This window comes from Myxine glutinosa, chromosome 1 (assembly GCF_964187855.1).
Source record: "Myxine glutinosa chromosome 1, kmMyxGlut1.1, whole genome shotgun sequence".
NCBI classification, from domain to species: Eukaryota; Metazoa; Chordata; class Myxini; order Myxiniformes; family Myxinidae; genus Myxine; species Myxine glutinosa.
Window position 1 is genome coordinate 376,191,675 of NC_136261.1, and position 22,075 is coordinate 376,213,749.

Sequence of the window (22,075 nt, forward strand, 5' to 3'; positions counted from 1 at the left end):
CCTCCTCCTCCTCCAGCAATACTAAATATCACTCAGATCCCTCACAATCGAACACCATCACCTCCTCCTGCAATACTAAATATCACTCAGATCCCTCACAATCGACCACCACCACCTCCTACAATACTAAATATCACTCAGATCCCTCACAATCGACCACCACCTCCTCCTACAATACTAAATATGACTCAGATCCCTCACAATCGACCACCACCCCCTCCTACAATACTAAATATCACCCAGATCCCTTGGAATCGACCACCACCCCCTCCTACAATACTAAATATCACCCAGATCCCTTGGAATCGACCACCACCCCCTCCTACAATACTAAATATCACCCAGATCCCTTGGAATCGACCACCACCTCCTCCTGCAATACTAAATATCACCCAGATCCCTTGGAATCGACCACCACCTCCTCCTACAATACTATATATCACTCAGATCCCTTGGAATCGACCACCACCTCCTCCTACAATACTATATATCACTCAGATCCCTTGGAATCGACCACCACCTCCTCCTGCAATACTAAATATCACCCAGATCCCTTGGAATCGACCACCACCCCCTCCTACAATACTAAATATCACCCAGATCCCTTGGAATCGACCACCACCTCCTCCTACAATACTATATATCACTCAGATCCCTTGGAATCGACCACCACCTCCTCCTGCAATACTAAATATCACCCAGATCCCTTGGAATCGACCACCACCCCCTCCTACAATACTATATATCACTCAGATCCCTTGGAATCGACCACCACCTCCTCCTACAATACTATATATCACTCAGATCCCTTGGAATCGACCACCACCCCCTCCTACAATACTAAATATCACCCAGATCCCTTGGAATCGACCACCACCTCCTCCTACAATACTATATATCACTCAGATCCGTTGGAATCGACCACCACCTCCTCCTGTAATACTAAATATCACCCAGATCCCTTGGAATCGACCACCACCCCCTCCTACAATACTATATATCACTCAGATCCCTTGGAATCGACCACCACCCCCTCCTACAATACTATATATCACTCAGATCCCTTGGAATCGACCACCACCTCCTCCTACAATACTAAATATCACTCAGATCCCTTGGAGTCGACCACCACCTCCTCCTGCAATCTATATATATAAAACACTGTGTGTGTGTGTGTGTGTGTGTGTGTGTGTGTGTGTGTGTGTGTGTGTGTGTGTGTGTGTGTGTGTGTGTGTGTGTAATGTTACCGATAGACTCCTAAACGGAGAGGCTTACGTGCTTGGTATTTGGCATAGACATGGCCATTGAGCCTGGGACGAACATGGCTGAACTCAAAATATTTGACGATCCATATTTTTTATTCATATTTACCTCAGCGCATTTCAGCGCACGGAATCAACGGAATCAGAGCAGGTGGGCGCTGATTCGCTCAGAGCGATCACGTGATGACGCTATGACGCAATGACGCTGTGAACGCTATGACGCTATGAAAAAAAAAATCGCTATGACGCTATGAACGCTATGACGCTATGACGCTATGAAACGCTATGAAGCTATGAACGGTATGAACGATATGACGCTATGACAAAAAAAAATCGCTATGACGCTATGAAACGCTATGAATGCGATGACGCTATGAACGATATGAACGCTATGACACCATGAACGCTATGACGCTATGAAGCTATGACCGCTATGAACGATGTGACGCTATGAAAAAAAAAATTGCTATGACGCTATGAAACGCTATGAACGCGATGACACTATGAACGCTATGAACGATATGAGGCTATGAAGCTATGACCGCTATGACCGGTTTGAAAAAAAAAAATCGCTATGACGCTATGAAACGCTATGAACGCTATGACACTATGAACGCTATGAACGATATGAGGCTATGAAGCTATGACCGCTATGACCGGTTTGAAAAAAAAAATCGCTATGACGCTATGAAACGCTATGAACGCTATGACACTATGAACGATATGAGGCTATGAAGCTATGACCGCTATGACCGCTATGACCGGTTTGAAAAAAAAAATTGCTATGACGCTATGAAACGCTATGAACGCGATGACACTATGAACGCTATGAACGATATGAGGCTATGAAGCTATGACCGCTATGACTGGTTTGAAAAAAAAAATCGCTATGACGCTATGAACGCTATGACACTATGAAAAAAAAAATCGCTATGACGCTATGAAAAAAAAAAATTGCTCGCTTTACCAAGGGGCTCTCTCTACCCCCGTTCCCCTCCCCTGCCCTTCCCCCTCCCCTCCCCCGCCCGGCAATGCCGGGTACTTCTGCTAGTGTGTGTGTGTGTGTGTGTTATATATATATATATATATATATATATATATATATATATATATATATATATATATATATATATATATACATATATACATATATACATATATACATATATACATATATACATATATATATATATATATATATATATATATATATATATATATATATATATATACATATATACATATATACATATATACATATATACATATATACATATATACATATATACATATATACATATATATATATATATATATATATATATATATATATACATACATACATATATATTATATAATATATATATATATATATATATATTTATATATATATATATAACCACAAACTATACAATAGAGAGATAATTTCAGGGGGATGTTCGCAGTTTGTTAATCAATATTCACGAATTCACGGTTTTTTTCCTGGAGCAAAAAGCAAACAGATATATTGTGAAATTTCCTGGAGCAAAATTCCTGTTCATTGTCTGGCATAAAAGATGAATGGAGATCAATGACTAAATGTTTTAGAAAGCTCTAAATTGACAAGATGCGAAAAGCAGAGAAAAATAACCAGAGGTGGCAAAACCATCCCTAGTTGTTTTTAGAGTACCGTTAGACAACCGTTTAGCATTTCCTTTGCATGTCCTGTAAGTGCTAAGATACTGCGTCTTGTCCAGAAGATAAAAATGACAAGTACCGGGCGTTGTTAGCATTGCCATGGTCTAGCAGCACGAGGTACCGACCTCATCGGGCCGCCCATCTGCATCCTTCAGCTCCACGTAAGGTTTCTTGACGATCCTGTTCAGGTCCTCGTGCAGGCCATCGAGAAGGAATGCCAGGAGCTCCTGGGAATCTTGTTGCTGATAGCCGGAGAACTGTGGAGCAAATTTCCCAACCAGCGTCTATATTCAGGAGGAAAAAAAAGGAAAGAAGGAATTGGGAATAAAGTAAAGAAGCGTTTACACAAACTTGTGCAACAAGACTGCGATATAATCCCATGTCTGGCTCGGTGACCAGCTTGTCATTCTCGGTCAGCATTACCATTAACACAACTCACGAGAGACAAAATATGTTTTAATTTGATACACTGAACTCAACAACAGTTTTACGCCCTAAATAACGCACTTTGTGCAAAAAAAGTATTTTCTCCAATAGCCTGGTGCAATCGGACCCAGACATCACATCACTCATCAAGTTTTTTTTTAACCGCGACTGAAGTTGAGGAATAAACATTTCTCCAAAAATACTGTGATTCCCGGATCATCTTTTTGGTTCCCATGGTAGAGTTATAAACAATTGAAAACCGATTAACCATCGATTTTTTGTATTCATCGAGTCCTACTCAATGCCTCGTCTTCACATTGAGGATGTGGTGTCCCCTGTTGGAAAAGCATCAGAATGCGAGTTTGTGTGGAATATGAATGAATGAATATACATCTAAATCAGCATGGAGAGAATGCAATCCAGAGGTGAGCAAGCCATCACAAATGGTGTTGTCACTGAGGATCATCTTTAATCCTTCACTAGAAAATTGCAATATTTCACCACCAATAGTTGATGAAATATTATATTATATATATATATTTCATTTCAAAACACACCTGGTCAAAAGTGTGCCTTACTGACCAGGTCCTCAGTCGAGGTGTTCAGCATCATCCAGTTACGGCCCTTCAACTTCGATACAGTCAGCTAAGGTGGACCAGCAGGGGCACATGCGCTTCCACATGCAGCAGCTACACCCGGATGCATAGTACCCCCACCCCCAGCCAGTGAGAACACAGACAACAACAAAACCGCCTCCACTCCCAGAAAAAAAAAAACCCTAACCTTGGGAACCTTCAATGCAGCAGAATTTTTTTTGTAGGCTTCCCCAGATCTGTGCCTCGACACAATCCTGTCTCTGAGCTCTGCAGGCAGTTCCTTCGACCTCATGGCTTGGTTTTTGCTCTGATATGCATTGTCAGCAGTGAGACCTTATATAGACAGGTGTGTGCCTTTCCAAATCATGTCCAATCAATTGAATTTACCACAGGTTGACTCCAATCAAGGTGTAGAAACATCTCAAAGATGATCAAGAGAAATGGGAGGCACCTGAGCTAAATTTCAAGTGTCATAGCAAAGGGTAGGAATACTTATGTCAATGCGATATTTCAGTTTTTAATTTTTAATAAATTTGCAAAACTTTCTAAAATCCTGTTTTCTCTTTGTCATTATGGGGTATTGAGTGTAGATTGACGAGGGAAAAAATGAATTTAAACGATTTCAGCATAAGGCTGCAACATAACAAATTGTAAAAAGGTGAATGGGTCTGAATACTTTCTGAATGCACTGTATATACAGTCACGTGAAAAAGTAAGTACACCCCATGTAAAGTTTTGACTTTTTCAGCATATTTCAACATACAGCTATTTGATCTTCATTTCAACAATATTGATAGATAAAGGTGATATAATATAACAAATATCATGAAACATTTACATTTTGTAGTCCATTGTATGATTTAAATAATCATAAATGCAAATTTCGCATGTGGAAAAAGTAAGTACACCCTTGGCTCTAATAGGTGGTATTGCCCCCTTTGGCAGAAACAACCTCAAGTAGGCGTTTCTTATAACTCTCTACCAGTCTCTGACATCGACTGGGAGAAATTCTTGCCCACTCTTCCATGCAGAATTCTTTCAGCTGTGGGATGTTTGAGGGGTTTCTTGCATGCACAGCTCGTGTCAAATCCCCCCCACAACATCTCGATGGAATTTAGATCCGGGCTTTGACTTGGCCATTTCAGAACCCTCCATTTCTTTCTTTTCAGCCATTCTTTGTTGGATTTACTGGTATGTTTAGGGTCATTGTCATGCTGCAAGGTCCACCTTCGGTTGAGCTTCAACTTTCCGACAGATGGCCTCACATTATCCTCAAGCACCCTCTGGTACAATGAAGAATTCATTGTGGATTCTATGATGGTGAGCTGCCCAGGTCCTGATGCAGCAAAGCTGCCCCAAACCATAATATTTCCACCACCATGCTTTACAGTTGGTATCAGGTTCTTGTGGTCAAATGCTGTCTTTGGTTTTCACCAAACATGTCTTCTGGTACTGTGGCCAAATAGCTCTGCCTTTGACTCATCTGTCCAGAGCACATTGTTCCAGAAGTGCTGGTCTTTGCCACGGTGTTCATTGGCAAACGTTAGTCTTGCCCTGATGTTCTTTCTGGACAGCAAAGGTTTCCTCCTGGCACACCTCCCATGTAGATCAAATTTGTGCAGCTTCTTTCCAATGGTAGACTCGTTCACTTTTACATCAACAGTGACAAGAGCTACCTGTAGGTCCCGTGATGACATTCTGGGGTTCATAGAGACTTCTTCCAGCATCTTGCGGTCTGCTCTCGGGCTGAACTTGCCGGCGCGGCCTGGCCTGAACAAGTTGGCAGTTGTTTGGAATCTTCTCCACTTGTAGATGATCTTCCGGACAGTCAAATGATCGATTTCAAATTGTTTGGAGATCTTTTTAAATCCCTTCCGACTCGTAGGCATCTATAACCTTCTTTCTGAAGGCCTCAGAGAGCTCTTTTGATCTAGGCATGGTGACGCCGCACACTTCAACAACAAAGAGCAAATCAACCTAAATGTCTGAGGTTTAAATAAGACAGGTTCCTCCAAGATCCTCTCTAACGATGTTCTAATCATTTGCACCTGAGCTGGTGCACCTGATTCTAATTTTAGGTATTTGAAGTAGTGATAAATGTAGGGGTGTACTTACTTTTTCCACATGCTAAATTTGCATTTATGTCTATTTAAATTATACAATGGACTACAAAATGTAAATGTTTCATGAAAGTTGTTATATTATATCACCTTTATCTATCAATATTGTTGAAATGAAGATCAAATAGCTGTATGTTGAAATATGTTGAAAAAGTCAAAACTTTACATGGGGTGTACTTAGTTTTTCACGTGACTGTATATATAATTATATATATACACACACATATACACACACACACACACACACACACACACACACACACACACACACACACACACACACACACACACACACACACACACACACACACAATGCATTTTAAGGCCATCTTCCCTGCTGGAGCGGGGGACAGCCTTGCGGGCCCCCATGACAATCTTCTCCATTTTGCCCTATTTTCTTCATCTCCATCTCCCCTCTTGCCCACATTTCTTCTCCACCACATTTAGCTAAGTCTTTCTTCGTCTTCCCCGTCCTGTACTTCCTTCTACATTCATTTCCATCACTCTTCTCAACCAGTCACTTTCATCCTTCCTCAACACATGACCAAACCATCTCAGCCTGTTCCTCTTCACAGCATCAATCACAGGCAATATTCCCATCATCTTTCGCAATTCATCATTTGTCTTCCTCTCTCTCAACGATACTCCGCACATCCATCGAACCATTCGCATTTCCACCCTTTCCAGCCTTCGTTGCTGCTCTACGTTCATTACCCATGTCTCGCTCCCATAAATCATAACACTTCTCACACATGCAGCATACACCTTTCCCTTCAGCTTCAATGACACTCACCTCCTTGTCAGCACGCCACTTAGTTCCCGAAACTTTTTCTATGCACATCTCACTCTAGCAACCCTCATTCACTCAGCCGCGCTCATCCTCCCGATCGTCCAGACTTCCAATGTCGCCGGCGCAAAAGCGCTACAATATGTACATGTGCTCGTCAATGAATCCCCCTCGCGCAGAAGCGCTCGCTATGAACTCCGACCGTTCGCCGTAAAATCCCGAAGCAGAGTGAGATTCGAAATCGTCACCGCTCACCACCAAAGCCAGAGCATGAGAGACAGCCAATAAGTGAGAGGAAAATGTCGGGGAGAGTGTTCTTTTATACTCAAGGCTCTGACGTCACGCGTGCCTGCTCCACCAATCCCCTAGTCCCATCCTTGCGCCAATCAATCCCGGACCACTCACTCTTCTTCGGGGCATGGCCTTACGGCCCTGCCTGCTGGATGTGGTGATGTCATGGCTGGCAGTGCCAGCAGTATTGTTCAATGTCTTGTTCCGGGTAAATTTTATTTAGTGTTATCGATGCGAGATTTCCTGGCTATGTGTGTGTGCTGCTGGTATCATAAGCAACAGAGGAAAAACAAACAGAGGCCATTACATGCAGGGGATTAATTACCCATAATCCCTAATGAATTAACATAAACCCACCCCTCGTGATGGGAACAAAGCAAAGCGCTTACATGACATCTGGTCGAAACAAATTTCCTACTTATAATACATGGGGTTTCTTCTTCTTCACGACAGTAAGAGCACTCTACCAGGACTAAGGTAATCATTGCCGACCCCCTAAAAACGTATCAATACATATTGTCACGCAACCGCCTTTAATTCATATCAGGGGGTCACGCATGCCGATCGTGAAGGCCTTAACCCCTGAGGCGAAAACTCAATGGCGGATTCCAAAAAGCTACACAAAGTGCGCGGGATGGAGGGGCGCGGCGAGAGCCCTGCAGCCGTACCTGTTTAAATCAATCACCCGGAAAACTGCGTTCAGGTATATGTACAAAAATAATGCAAGGGTTTATTAAATAAAGGCAGGGGCAGGAAAAGCACGCGCCGGTAAATCTAATGTCTAAATTGGGATCCCGCACATGACAGATATCAAATACAAATGAGGGAATCTGAATTAAGGAAAAGAACACGTCATGTACTGGTGAACGCGCAACTCGGTCTCATCTGGTCTTTGTCGTTGGCTTTGGCCGCCGTCCAACACACGGCTCCTTTCATTCCGTGGAACGCCTCGCTCCAAGTTCCAAAGCACCGAGCACCATGCACCAAGCACCGATCACCACGAGGTCGACCCTCGTACACGGTCAACAAGCCAACTCGGATCTCACCGGGACGGCCAACTCAGGCCGTGAATCTTCCAGGAATCTGCTAGGAATCTCATTGGAATCTGCGAGCCAACGCAACTAGGGATCTCACGAAACTGCCAGGGCCATGAATCTCACTAGTGCGCAACTGCTCAACTCGTGCGTAACTCACTCGGGATCTCTGAACTGCCCTCTCAACTCGACTCGCACCGGGGCTCAACTCTGTGCACAAAAAGTCAAACTCGGGATCCAACTCGACTGACTCAGGATCCAACTGCCCTCTCAACTCGGGATCCAACTCACAACTCGCGTTCGGTGCTCGTTAATCTCTGCCGGCCCGTCACGTCAGCCTTGGCGCACTGCCAACCAATTAGTCTCCTCCACCGACTCGCCCAGGTGCACGCCCACTGCGTCACTCCCACTCCCATCCCCTACTCCGTGGTCATAGCGCCTGCTGATCGAGGTGGATAGGCCTCTCCGGAGGTGTAGGTGGCGGCGGCCATTATCGGCGGTGTCCTAGCCTGGTTTCTTCCTAAGTCATGTCAGGGAGGAGGGCGTTCTTTAGTGTTGCGCAAAGGACCCGTCGGAATGTCTATGTGGTGTGCAGTGCCAAAAGGGACAAAGGTTTGGCTAACCAGGTGAGGACACACAGGGGCACTACTCCTTAATCCCAACACTACTTATCACTCAAACCTCCAGGTAGATTCACAAGTATACATCTTAACCGACAATACGCCTACACATGAAGAACTTATTACAGGTAGTTTTTCTTACCGCGACACCATGAAGCATGTTACCTACTCAGCTCTATCTGCTCTGCATATCACTACCCGCCAGACATAACACAGCCCCCCCCCCCCCCCCCCCCACCCCGGAACCGTAGATCCTGCAAGGTTCACTGCAGGCGATACCATCCTAGTCTTAACGCTTACTGTCTCACTTAATTAACCTATGAAATAAATCAGGAGGGCTGTGGGAAGTGAGTCGGACTACTTACCTATAATTCCTTAACATTCTAAACCCCTTAACAGTCATGCATTCATGTATGTACATTGATCTTCTTTGTTCCTGCGGAGGGAGGAAACAAACAACACACCAAAATCTACCTTAACCATAAAACTTAATTAACTTACAAAATTCAAAAACTCTACACATTTTTACATACCCCGGTCTACAGACCACGTCCCCCGGTGGATGCCACAAGACATAACCTTACCTGCGGGGCCATCCCCAATGCGCCCCTAAATTTCCACGGGCCCTGTCCAGATGTTGCAGGTGAGTGACATGGCTCGGTGGATTTCGCCCACATTCATGCAACACAAACCCCTTAACCACTCATTCTCATTCCACCACTCATTACTGCATTTGAAAAATCAACAAAGCACTTATTTCACCCCCCTGCAGGACGATGGCATTGATGTCATTCACATGTGTGCATTCCTCAACTAGGCAGCGGGGAGGAACCGCACAAAAAGATGGTGGGGGCGCTTCAGGCTGTGGTGCCTGCAGTCCCAAACACAAGGCAACCGACTTACAAGTTCATTGCCCCCCCTCCCCCCCCCCCCTTTACCTCTTGGCCCCGTGACAGCCCAACAGCCCCTTTCCGCCGTTACCTCGTCGGTGAGAGTCTCCACACACACCAGGCTCCTCCCTGGCCTCCTGCTTCCGCGCAGCTACACGGGTCACCGGGGGACTCCCTCACCCCACGGCGCCCAACCAGACCCTCCACCGACGAGCTCCAATTTCCAGATACCACCGGCTGCCAGGGGTAATTGCCGCAGAGGGGGGCTGCAGGCATCGCTCCTCAGAGCTTGATCTGTACCTGCCGACACACACAACTTCCCCACCCACAAGACCCCAAAACACACTTCCTCCCCCGCTACCATTCAATTCTCAACACAACTCAGCACAATTCCAAAGATGGTGTAAAAGATGTTACAAGGCTTGCCATGGCCTGCTGCATGTGAAATTTCCCCATTCACCTTTGCCATTACACATTTCCAAAAGCACAATAATCACCCCTCATTGTCTCCAATAATCATCACATCCTCAGTTTCCACTCTCACGACCACATAGAAACACATCACCACGACACAAAAACATACGCCACCCACAAGACACTGTGTGGCCCCCATTCCATCCCCTCACCGGCCATGTCATCACACTCACCCGCCTCCCAACTCCAAATTACATGTCCCCCAAAATTTCCATTAAGCAAGTCCTGAAGCCTGGGACAGTACTCATCCAACACTCACCTCAAGTGCAGGTAACTACCGGTTGGTCAGGTCCAAAGTGCAATCCACCCACAAAATCCCAAAATGTATCCTTGGGCCTATCAAATTTCACAAAATTTATCTTTTCTCCCCACTATACTGGCAGGTATGTGGATCCGCATCCAACGGTGATCATCACTACACAACTACCTGTGACCACGACAGCTCTGCACCTCTACCGTGCAAGAGTCATCGGGACAAGGTGAGCAGTCAAAACGCCAACATGGCCCATGAGTGTCCATAAGGGTGCGACCCACCATCCATCCTTCGGCCCCCATGTGAGGAACACAGCTGCACCAGCCCCAGCTGGCCAATGTGGTGAGCACTTGCTGCCACAGCACACACTACTGCACACACAACCTCGGCCCTGGGGGGGCACGGTCGCAGTGCGTGGCATCCCAACAGCCACGTCCCCTGCACCTCCACATCATCCCCCAGTCCGACTACAGAACTGCAGCCCCCCCAGTGCTCACCCACACTTGACCAGACCAAGGTCCAGTCGACAGCCATGCTCCACCAGGAGACCCACCCAGAAGACATGGTCCACACCCCTCGGACACCCATAGCACCACGTTGACCCTCAGACCCCCCAACTCCATCCCCATGATCCCGCGTCCCAAATATCGGCACAGTGGCCCCCGCAACCAGTTGAAGGCTGTGTCTTGCTAACCTATGAATTTTTATTCCTTTGGTCGAGCACACCTGGATCACTAATGGTGTCACAAAACAGTGTCCACCATTTCTCTTCACAAAATTCACCCTTAAATTTGCATCTAACCCACAGATTACCCATGCCTAACATTTTTCACATCTTTACTATAATTCACCAAATGTCCGTCCGTCTGTTCGAAGGTACCGTAAAAACTGCTGTACCGATCTCCACGATATTTTGGGTGGATAATCCTGGGATCTCCAGGAGTAAAATAGGCTATTTAGTTTTCCCAATTTCAGCTCTAGTCTGCAGCATTCTCAGGTTTGGACTCCCGCAAAACATTCGCGTTCGCATAGCGTTCATTGTGACGATGTTTTCCTTGTGACGATGTTGTTTTCCCGGGTGCCGCACAAACGGCTGCACCGATAACTGCACGGCTGCACCGATCAAACTCGGTGACCTCGGACAAAGACCTTTTATAAGGACACAGGTTGAATCCATGCTTGAGAGAATTCTAACCCCCTCCCCGCCATCACGACCGTCTCTCCAACTTATAATCCCACGAGATATGCGGAAAGGACGACCCAAAACCAATATAAACATCATTAAACATCATTCGTATATAAACATCACTAAAAGTAAATAATGACCTCGGCCAAAGTTCAAATGACGTGAGTTTAAACTCTACATGAGAGAATTCCACATAGCTATTTCGGCGGTGTATACGTTAACAGATCGCTGTCTCCATCGATCTTGCCGAGGCCGTAACAGCTATCGGCTCAAAATCCTTTTAACTGTTGATTTGGAAGTTTTTACAATGAAGGAAACACGTATCGGGAGTACATACGACATCGGGAGGACTAACTGCACGTGTCTTCAGTATCAAGCTTGAATCTTTCATGGCGGATCTGAAGAGCGGAATGCTTGGAGAAGTGGTGGGCTACTTCGGCATGAAGGAGGATCAGAAACGTGGACTCCCACACTGCCACATCCTGCTGATACCTGTTTCCGCATGACGTTATTTTCCCGGGTGCCGCACAAACGTCTGCACCAATCGAGATTTAACGGATGTTTATATAAATCGTTTAAAAGAAAAAAAAGCCATCAATTTCTGATATTTATCCTTTTCATTTGGGCCTCCCAATTGAAGCCCCGCCCATAGGGCGGGTACCGTTGCTCGTATAATTAATATATATCGGAGGAGGAAGAATGAAAGAACTCTACGAAAACAAACCTTGAAAGCCCGAGGAGTTACGTAGTTAAAACATCCAGACCACATCTGCCGGATGAGTTCGGCATACACCTTGGCCATTTCTCCGCGCATTCCCAGAGGATTCTGGGTGTTCAACTCCTCCAAGTGCGCATTTCTCGTGAAATACTCCGTAAGTGGGGGAGTGTTGCTAAGGCACTGTAGTGAGGGAGAAACGAAGATGGTAATGGATGGAGGTGGACGAGGAATACTGAGACAATTCAAGAGTGAAAACAGAGAGTGGAAATGAGTGTTATATTATCGTACGGATGATTATACTTGATGACCAGCTTGCCAGCTGAGGACCTCGGTATTAAGAACACTTCCGTAAACCTAATCAACTGGGGAATTCACGGATGAATCCAGAGCCAAGGTACGGTAAAACTGCAAGTTTGTTTTGCCATTAATGTTCCGATTTGTGTTCAAAATCTAACATTCAATTGAAATTAAGTTGTTCCTAGATCATAATTTGACATTTGTGGATGAACGGACAAAGGGACAGACAGACAATGATCCAATTGCTCAACCCCACTTTTCAATTCACCTGCACGAGGTAAGAATGAGGAAAAGTGCACTAGGCAGGAATTTAGGATCTAAGGAGAAGCATTAACCTGAATTGCAGAATTCATGAAGCAAGTGTTCCCAAGATTACACAGGCCGCAGAGACCGGGACATCCACTGCCTCGGCCTGGTTCCCGGTACTCGTAGGTGTTACAGCCGTACGTGTTGTAGCTGCTGGCAGAATTGGAGTACACAATAAAGATTAACAAACAGAACAAAGTGTTTTTTTTTTTAACTTAATGAAGTTATTATTTTCGAACAATATTGTAACACCAATCCAAGAAGGCACTGAGTTGTTGAAATGACTAAAGTGACGTTCAGATTTAATTCGCACTCAACGTCTTTCCTCAATGCAACTTCACCTTTTTATGTGGCGCGCCACGTAAAAAGGGGGCTTACGGGTGGTCAGAAAATTATGATGCACCTGATGTGTTCAATCTCGTGAAAAAGCTCGTTCGTTTCACAGATTTAAAACAAAAACGAAGCTAAGTATGATGAAAGCATTTAGGCCTAGCGACGGTGTTCATGCCCTTTGCAGTGTTCAAAATGAAGGCAAATTCAAATCTGTGTATTTACGAGCGTGGGTAGCCAGTGGAGTAGTTCGAGGGCGTGATGGAGAGAGCCGGGCTGGAGGTGGACGAGGAACACGGAGAGGTGGAGATGCACGGTGAAGCAGAAAAATTGGCGGCAGCACTCGCCACAGACCTGTGTCAACAGCACAATGTAATCCATTTGTTACACGGCCTGTCTGACAATCAACCAACTTTGTTGAACCACAAATTTGTAATCGTTATTATCAATGCAGGCAAGATGTCAACAACAAGCTCGACATGCAGGCACGATTCTCACTTGTGATTGTTGGTGAACTGGCGGGGCCACGACCCGTCTTCAGCTTTTTGTTCAATGACGAGAATCTGTGCATGGGCCCGCACAAAGAAGAGAACAGCCTCGGCTTTAAACCAGTTAAAACAGGTTGCGACACAAACTTTTAAATAAGCCAAATTCCCACGCATTTACCTGCCCTTGGCAGAGTCCAGCATCTTGAATCGTGCTCTCCGGTTTATTGAGAGGCTCGTAATTGTTAGCCGTGTATTTGTTCCAAAGGCGTGTCTCTTCGTCGTCGGCGATCTTGAACAATTTTTTCATCTCATTTTCTATTGTCCCTGAGGATGAGAAGCAAAATGTGAAAGAGCAGCGGCGCACTGTGCTGGAGTGCAACAGTGCATGCAGTGGTGGATGAGGAGGTGAAGAGGTGAGGAGGAAAGCGGAGCGCAGCAGGGGATCGGAACCGTGCCCAAGATGGGGGAGAGGAACAGCTCGCGAGGTGGGAGAGACGAACAGCAAACGAGGTGGGGGAGACGAACAGCACACGAGGTGGTGGAGACGAACAGCACACGAGGTGGCGGAGACGAACAGCACACGAGGTGGGAGAGACGAACAGCTCGTGAGGTGGGGGAGACGAACAGCACACGAGGTGGGGGGGACGAACAACACACGAGGCGGGGGAGACAAAAAGCACACAAGGTGGGGGAGACGAACAGCACACGAGGTCGGGGAGACGAACAGCACACGAGGTGGGGGAGAATAACAGCACACGAGGTGGGGGAGACGAACAGCACACGAGGTGGGGGAGACGAACAGCACACAAGGTGGGGGAGACGAACAGCACACGAGGCGGGGGAGACGAACAGCACACGAGGCGGGGGAGACAAACAGCACACGAGGTGGGGGAGACGAACAACACACGAGGTGGGGGAGACGAACTACACACGAGGCGGGGGAGACGAAAAGCACACAAGGTGGGGGAGACGAACAGCACACGAGGTCGGGGAGACGAACAGCACACGAGGTGGGGGAGACGAAAAGCACACAAGGTGGGGGAGACGAACAGCACACGAGGTCGGGGAGACGAACAGCACACGAGGTGGGGGGGGACGAACAACACACGAGGCGGGGGAGACGAAAAGCACACAAGGTGGGGGAGACGAACAGCACACGAGGTCGGGGAGACGAACAGCACACGAGGTGGGGGAGAATAACAGCACACGAGGTGGGGGAGACGAACAGCACACGAGGTGGGGGAGACGAACAGCACACAAGGTGGGGGAGACGAACAGCACACGAGGCGGGGGAGACAAACAGCACACGAGGTGGGGGAGACTAACAACACACGAGGTGGGGGAGACGAACTACATGAGGTGGGGGAGACGAACAGCACACGAGGTGGGGGAAACGAACAGCACACGAGGTGGGGGAGACGAACTACATGAGGTGGGGGAGACGAACAGCACACGAGGTGGGGGAGACGAACAGCACACGAGGTGGGGGAGACGAACAGCACACGAGGTGGGGAGACTAACAGCACACAAGGTGGGGGAGATGAACAGCACACAAGGTGGGGGAGATGAACAACACACGAGGTGGGGGACGAACAGCACACGAGGCGGGGGAGACGAACAGCACGCGAGGTGGGGGAGACGAACAGCACGCGAGGTGGGGCAGACGAACAGCACGCGAGGTGGGGGAGACGAACAGCACGCGAGGTGGGGCAGACGAACAGCACGCGAGGTGGGGGATACGAACAGCACGCGAGGTGGGGGAGACGAACAGCACGCGAGGTGGGGGAGACGAACAGCACGCGAGGTGGGGGAGATGAACAGCACACGAGGTGGGGGACGAACAGCACGCGAGGTGGGGGAGACGAACAGCACACGAGGTGGGGGAGACGAACAGCACGCGAGGTGGGGGAGACGAACAGCACGCGAGGTGGGGGACAGGAACAGTGCAGAGGTGTGAGAGAGGAACAGTGTGCAAGTGTGGGGGAGAGAGGAACAAGGTTAGGATTCTTAGCTTTGCGGAGCATTCTCCATTCTCCATTCTTACCAATGGTATCGGCCTTGCTGAAGTGTCTAACAAGACAGTTCTCAACTTCCGCATCCTTACAAAGCTTCAGCTCTGTTAGGTACACCTCCACCTTGCAATGCTTCACAAACATCCCATATTCCACCACCTAACAAACACGCATGCAGATACACACACAGACAGACACAGACAGACACACACAGGCAGATGCACACATGCACAAACGAACTGTGAAGCAACAGAATGATTATAAAAGAAACTCAATTTGTGAAAACAAACATTTGGATGCAAATGAGGACTCTAATGGTTTCAGAAGTGGACACTAATGGATCAGCTGACAAGCTCTAAATCTGCACCTGGACCGAGCTAAACGGACCGGGCCAAGTCACAGTTTATCTTTTCTTTTCTTTTTTTAATTTCTCCCCAGGTGTTCCCAATAATCACAACGGACATTCAAAAAATTCAAACAAACGAGGTACTCACACAACTGAAGTCCAAGATACACCATTTGTATTTTCAATTATGCAAGTCTATACAAACGAGAATAAAATTCATAACTGCCCTAATTCATTATTTGCGCAATACGCCATGCTGCACCTGTTTCAGTGTCTCGTGCTATTGTGAGCATCTCATTCATGGGACCTTTTTGACTTCCTAAGGAGAATTACAACTCACATTTCAAAACTATGATTCATGCGTCGATCTGGCGAGCAGAAAGACCTCGAGGATTTGCAGATCAAAAATTAACAGCGGGTTATCATTTGCTCACAAGCAAGGCGAAGGTGCAAGTGCACACAATTGTTTACGGCGACGAAGTGGCGCCTTCCAAGTAGGCCGATGACTAAAGCGGAGAGATCAGAAGGCATCCAAAACAAGAATAGCACCACGGCAGTTCGGCAATGCACACGGACAAGGCAAACCGTAAACCCGCAGTGATGGCTTCACCCTAACCACCCGGAATTAAAATAAAATGGCACTTTCTTCAATCATGTGTATTACAAGTCGGCCTTTTTGTGTGAACAAGTGTACTTCACCATCAGCTCAAAGGCCTTTGAGAATTAACCTGAGACAACCGCAGGGTTAGTCAGGGCTACATTATCCACAACGGAGGGCTAAATACCATGTGAAACCACAAAATGCATCGTGGCAAATGTAGGAAAAGATCAACACCAGCACATTCATCGATACAACGCGCACCTGCACACAAAATGGATTTTTTTTTTAATGATTTGTGTAACTAACGGTGAACGAAGCTCGTAGCAAGATAAATTAACAACGGGCTGTGATAACTTTTGCGCAACACAATGAGATGCTGTAGCTTTAGTTAATTTGAGCCGAAGGGAGAACACGCCCCCAAAGCTACCACCTGGGCCCTGCAGAACATGATGACCTACAAAATCTATCCGCTTTCTAATGAAGCGTCTGAAGGTCGCTTCAAGGCCTGGCAATTTGAAATGAGAAGATGAAAGGATGGAGGAAATGGTGTTGTAGCGATTCCAGAATGTGATTTTAAAAATACAACAACAACAACAACATGCATTTTAAAAGGCCATTTCCGTAAAAAGGCCGTTTATTTAAAAATAAAGAAGCTAATTGAGGTATGGAAAGAGCTCTGACACCCAGTCCCCAAAACCTAATTAAACGTCATGCCTTGGTCGTGATCGCATTGCTCTTGTTATTTTATTTTATTTTTATTTTTTTGTATACTGAATCGAGGCTCGTGAAAGAGCTAACATTTATTTCACAAACAAATCAACCAGACAAACAAAATATACAAAAAGAGGGAGCGGAAGACAAGATGGGGAGAGAAGGGGAAGCACACAAACACAACATTTGAGAGCAGGGAGAAGTGTGGGATATCAGATATTTATATCAGATATCAGATATCAGAAGTATATCAGATATTTCCTTCAAGTTAAACACATTTACATGCAATCATACACATGTGTGCACCATAGACTGACCTTCCGGGCAATTGGTTTCTGGCCTTCCACAAAGCCGTACCAGGACACCAACTTGTTCCAGGCGTCGGTAGGAACGAGCACATAGTCAAGTTCATCGATGAGGCGGTCACGAAGCACTTGACTTTCCAAATCTGCTCAGTCGACACAAAAAAAAAAAATAGGACTAGCATCCTGTAACATTCCACAGACCGCCTTTTTGGATGTGGGGAAACGGCATGCACACGACCTCCTCAGACTTAATCGGCCAGGACATTGGCTCGACATCAAAGGAACAGATCTAGGAGCAACATCCAAAAGACCCATTACCTCGAAGCAACCCAGAATTGTCAATGGGGCCAGGTGTACTCTGCTCTCCGACGTGTTGCAGATCCCATGTGTCAAAAACAACAAACTTCTTCCATTGTTTGAACCACCAGCTGTCAATCAAGTACCTGTGACGAGACGGGAATCTTGGAGAACGTGCAAAAACACCAAGTTTGTTCAAAAGCTGGTCGATGTTGGGAATCTCATCAGAGTTGTGGTTTTCAGGTTGTAACAAACGTATTATCCCCACAAGAAAAAATAGGTCCAAGCGAACCATGTCGTGAAAGGTCTCGCCCAAACGCGCCGCGCCAGGTCCAGCCTAAGCACGTCACGCGAGGACCAGCCCAAGTACGTCGCGCGAGGACCAGCCCAAGCACGTCGCGCGAGGACCGGCCCAAGCACTTCGCGCGAGGACCGGCCCAAGCACGTCGCGCGAGGACCGGCCCAAGCACGTCGCGCGAGGACCGGCCCAAGCACGTCGGGCGAGGACCGGCCCAAGCACGTCGCGCGAGGACAGGCCCAAGCACGTCGCGCGAGGTCCGGCCCAAGCACGTCGCGCGAGGACCGGCCCAAGCACGTCGCGCGAGGACCGGCCCAAGCACGTCGCGCGAGGACCGGCCCAAGCACGTCATGCGAGGACCAGCTCAAGCACATCATGCGAGGACCAGCTCAAGCACGTCATGAGAGGACCAGCTCAAGCACGTCATGAGAGGACCAGCTCAAGCACGTCATGCGAGGTCCAGCCCAAACCCTTGTATTTATAAACATTTTCCAATTACATTTACCAACTTGATTTGCTTTCTTCATGTATTTTCCGAGTTAAACAAGCGTTAAGCCTGGGTCCCCCGTCGGTGAAGTGATGAGAGTTGACAAAGTGGAAGACGCAAGGCGGCCATCTTGGATTTTGACGTGGCTACCCAATTTTCAATAGCGTTCTCCCTTATGTGTAGATGCACCCACATACCAGATTAGAAGTTAGTAGTTCATTTATTTTTCACGATATTGCGCTCACAAGGTTCAGACATATACATGGTGGCGGCCATCTTGGATTTTGACGTGGCGACCCAATTTTCAATCGTGTTCTTCCTTATGCCTAGATACACCCACACACCAGATTAGAAGCTCGTAGTTCGTTTATTTTTCAAGATATTCCGCTCACAAGGTTCAGACATACATGGCGTCGGCCATCTTGGATTTTGACGTGGGTTGCACCCACACACCAAATCAGAATTCGGTACTTCGCTTACACACGCACGCACGGGAAGGCCATAGTCCCCCTATCGCTCCGCGGTGCGACGGGCGACAATTATGCAACGAGAGAAATTTGACAATGTCAAATTTCCCCCCCCCACACACTACCCAGGCCGCAATGGGCTGAAGTAAATAAGTAATGCATCAATAGCTTTCCAATGCGGGGATTTGTTTTTCAACTGCGAAAATTGTAAAAAACAAAACAAAAAAAAAAACCTTTCACATTACAGCACACAAAAGCATCATGCTCCAAAGAACTTCATGAAAATGCCATGAAGCGAGTGCACTCCGTGGCCCAATCCATAGCACATTATTCATAAATGATTCCAGCATGCTGATACAAGGTCGCACAATAGGTTATGGACCATAAAGAGAACACATGAACAGATTTCAACATATATGCACAAATTCTGGTTAGATTTTAACTTCGGAATGCAGCTTGAGCATTTATCATGACAAAATATTGCTCGCAGAAGGGCGCGGGGGCATCGCAGGGGCATCACGGATCATGGAAGCGGTGGGGAAGGGCAGATTATTGTGGGAAAGAGCTAGGGTATCGCGGGGAGAGCATAGGACCACTGGGAGGGAGTGGGGGGAATGGGGCCATTGGGGGGGGGGGGAAGAAAGCTCGAGGCCACCGTGGGGGGGAGCGAGGGGCCATCGTGGGAGGGGCGGGGCATGGGCCACAGTGCCGAGGGGTATCGTGGTGGAGCACAGAGGGGTATCGCGGTAGGGCGCAGAGGGGTATCGCGGTAGGGCGCAGAGGGGTATCGCGGTAGGGCGCAGAGGGGTATCGCGGTAGGGCGCAGAGGGGTATCGCGGTAGGGCGCAGAGGGGTATCGCGGTAGGGCGCAGAGGGGTATCGCGGTAGGGCGCAGAGGGGTATCGCGGTAGGGCGCAGAGGGGTATCGCGGTAGGGCGCAGAGGCCAGAGGGGTATCGCGGTAGGGCGCAGAGGGGTATCGCGGTAGGGTGCAGAGGGTTATTGCGATAGAGCGCCGTGGGGTATCCTGGTGGAGCGCCGAGGGGTATCGCGATGGCGCACCGAGGGGTATTGTGGTAGAGTGCCGAGGGGAATCGCAGTGGAGCGCTGAGTGGTATTGCGGTAGAGTGCTGACGGGTATCGCGACAGGGCACAGAGGGGTATCTCGAGAGAGCGCCGAGGGGTGTCGTGGCAGTACGCCGAGGGGTATCGCGATAGAGCGCAGAGGGGTATCGCGATAGAGAGCCTAGGGGTATCGCGATAGAGAGCCGAGGGGTATCGCGATAGAGAGCCGAGGGGTATCGCGATAGAGTGCCGAGGGGTATCGCGATAGAGAGCCGAGGGGTATCGCGATAGAGAGCCGAGGGGTATCGCGATAGAGAGCCGAGGGGTATCGCGATAGAGAGCCGAGGGGTATCGCGATAGAGAGCCGAGGGGTATCGCGATAGAGAGCCGAGGGGTATCGCGATAGAGAGCCGAGGGGTATCGCGATAGAGAGCCGAGGGGTATCGCGATAGAGAGCCGAGGGGTATCGCGATAGAGAGCCGAGGGGTATCGCGATAGAGAGCCGAGGGGTATCGCGATAGAGAGCCGAGGGGTATCGCGATAGAGAGCCGAGGGGTATCGCGATAGAGAGCCGAGGGGTATCGCGATAGAGAGCCGAGGGGTATCGCGATAGAGAGCCGAGGGGTATCGCGATAGAGAGCCGAGGGGTATCGCGATAGAGAGCCGAGGGGTATCGCGATAGAGAGCCGAGGGGTATCGCGATAGAGAGCCGAGGGGTATCGCGATAGAGAGCCGAGGGGTATCGTGATAGAGAGCCGAGGGGTATCGCGATAGAGAGCCGAGGGGTATCGCGATAGAGAGCCGAGGGGTATCGCGATAGAGAGCCGAGGGGTATCGCGATAGAGAGCCGAGGGGTATCGCGATAGAGAGCCGAGGGGTATCGCGATAGAGAGCCGAGGGGTATCGCGATAGAGAGCCGAGGGGTATCGCGATAGAGAGCCGAGGGGTATCGCGATAGAGAGCCGAGGGGTATCGCGATAGAGAGCCGAGGGGTATCGCGATAGAGAGCCGAGGGGTATCGCGATAGAGAGCCGAGGGGTATCGCGATAGAGAGCCGAGGGGTATCGCGATAGAGAGCCGAGGGGTATCGCGATAGAGAGCCGAGGGGTATCGCGATAGAGAGCCGAGGGGTATCGCGATAGAGAGCCGAGGGGTATCGCGATAGAGAGCCGAGGGGTATCGCGATAGAGAGCCGAGGGGTATCGCGATAGAGAGCCGAGGGGTATCGCGATAGACAGCCGAGGGGTATCGCGATAGGGTGCCGAGGGGTATCGCGATAGGGTGCCGAGGGGTATCGCGTTAGACAGCCGAGGGGTATCGCGATAGACAGCCAAGGGGTATCGCGATAGACAGCCAAGGAGTATCGCCATAGACAGCCGAGGGGTATCACAATAGGGCGCCGAGGGGTATCGCGATAGGGTATCGCGATAGGGTGCCGAGGGGTATCGCGATAGGGTGCCGAGGGGTATCGCGATAGACAGCCGAGGGGTATCACGATAGACAGCCGAGGAGTATCGCGATAGAGTGTTGAGGGGTATCGCAGTAGTGTGCCGAGGGGTATCACGGTGGAGCGCAGAGGGAATCGCGGTAGCACCATGAGGGGTATCGCGGTGGAGCACCGAGTGGTATCACGGTAGCGCGAAGAGGGATATCGCGGTCGAGCGCCGAAGGGTATCATGGTAGCGTGCCAAGGCGAATCGCGATGGAGCGCTGAGGGGTATTGTGGTGGGGC

At 48.4% G+C, this 22,075-nt stretch overlaps 1 protein-coding gene across 4 annotated transcripts in view; it reads right to left on the reverse strand.

The window, feature by feature from the left end:
• LOC137415487 (ubiquitin carboxyl-terminal hydrolase 15) overlaps positions 1-22,075 on the reverse strand; it is a 102,960-nt gene that overhangs the window by 75,559 nt on the left and 5,326 nt on the right. Inside the window, exons 2-10 of one of the 4 annotated variants that reach the window (XR_013621849.1) lie at positions 18,049-18,173; positions 17,743-17,873; positions 15,800-15,926; positions 13,934-14,079; positions 13,766-13,830; positions 13,493-13,621; positions 12,967-13,090; positions 12,341-12,514; positions 3,019-3,223 (exon numbers count right to left, since the gene is read on the reverse strand). Coding sequence is in view for 3 of the 4 variants with exons in the window: in XM_068101090.2 (XP_067957191.2) it covers positions 3,065-3,223; positions 12,341-12,514; positions 12,967-13,090; positions 13,493-13,621; positions 13,766-13,830; positions 13,934-14,079; positions 15,800-15,926; positions 17,743-17,873; positions 18,049-18,173 (1,180 nt within the window). In the remaining variant the exon portion in view is untranslated. The remainder of the gene's footprint in view (positions 1-3,018; positions 3,224-12,340; positions 12,515-12,966; positions 13,091-13,492; positions 13,622-13,765; positions 13,831-13,933; positions 14,080-15,799; positions 15,927-17,742; positions 17,874-18,048; positions 18,174-22,075) is intronic. The other 3 variants (XM_068101097.2, XM_068101090.2, XM_068101106.2) reach the window with 3 other exon arrangements.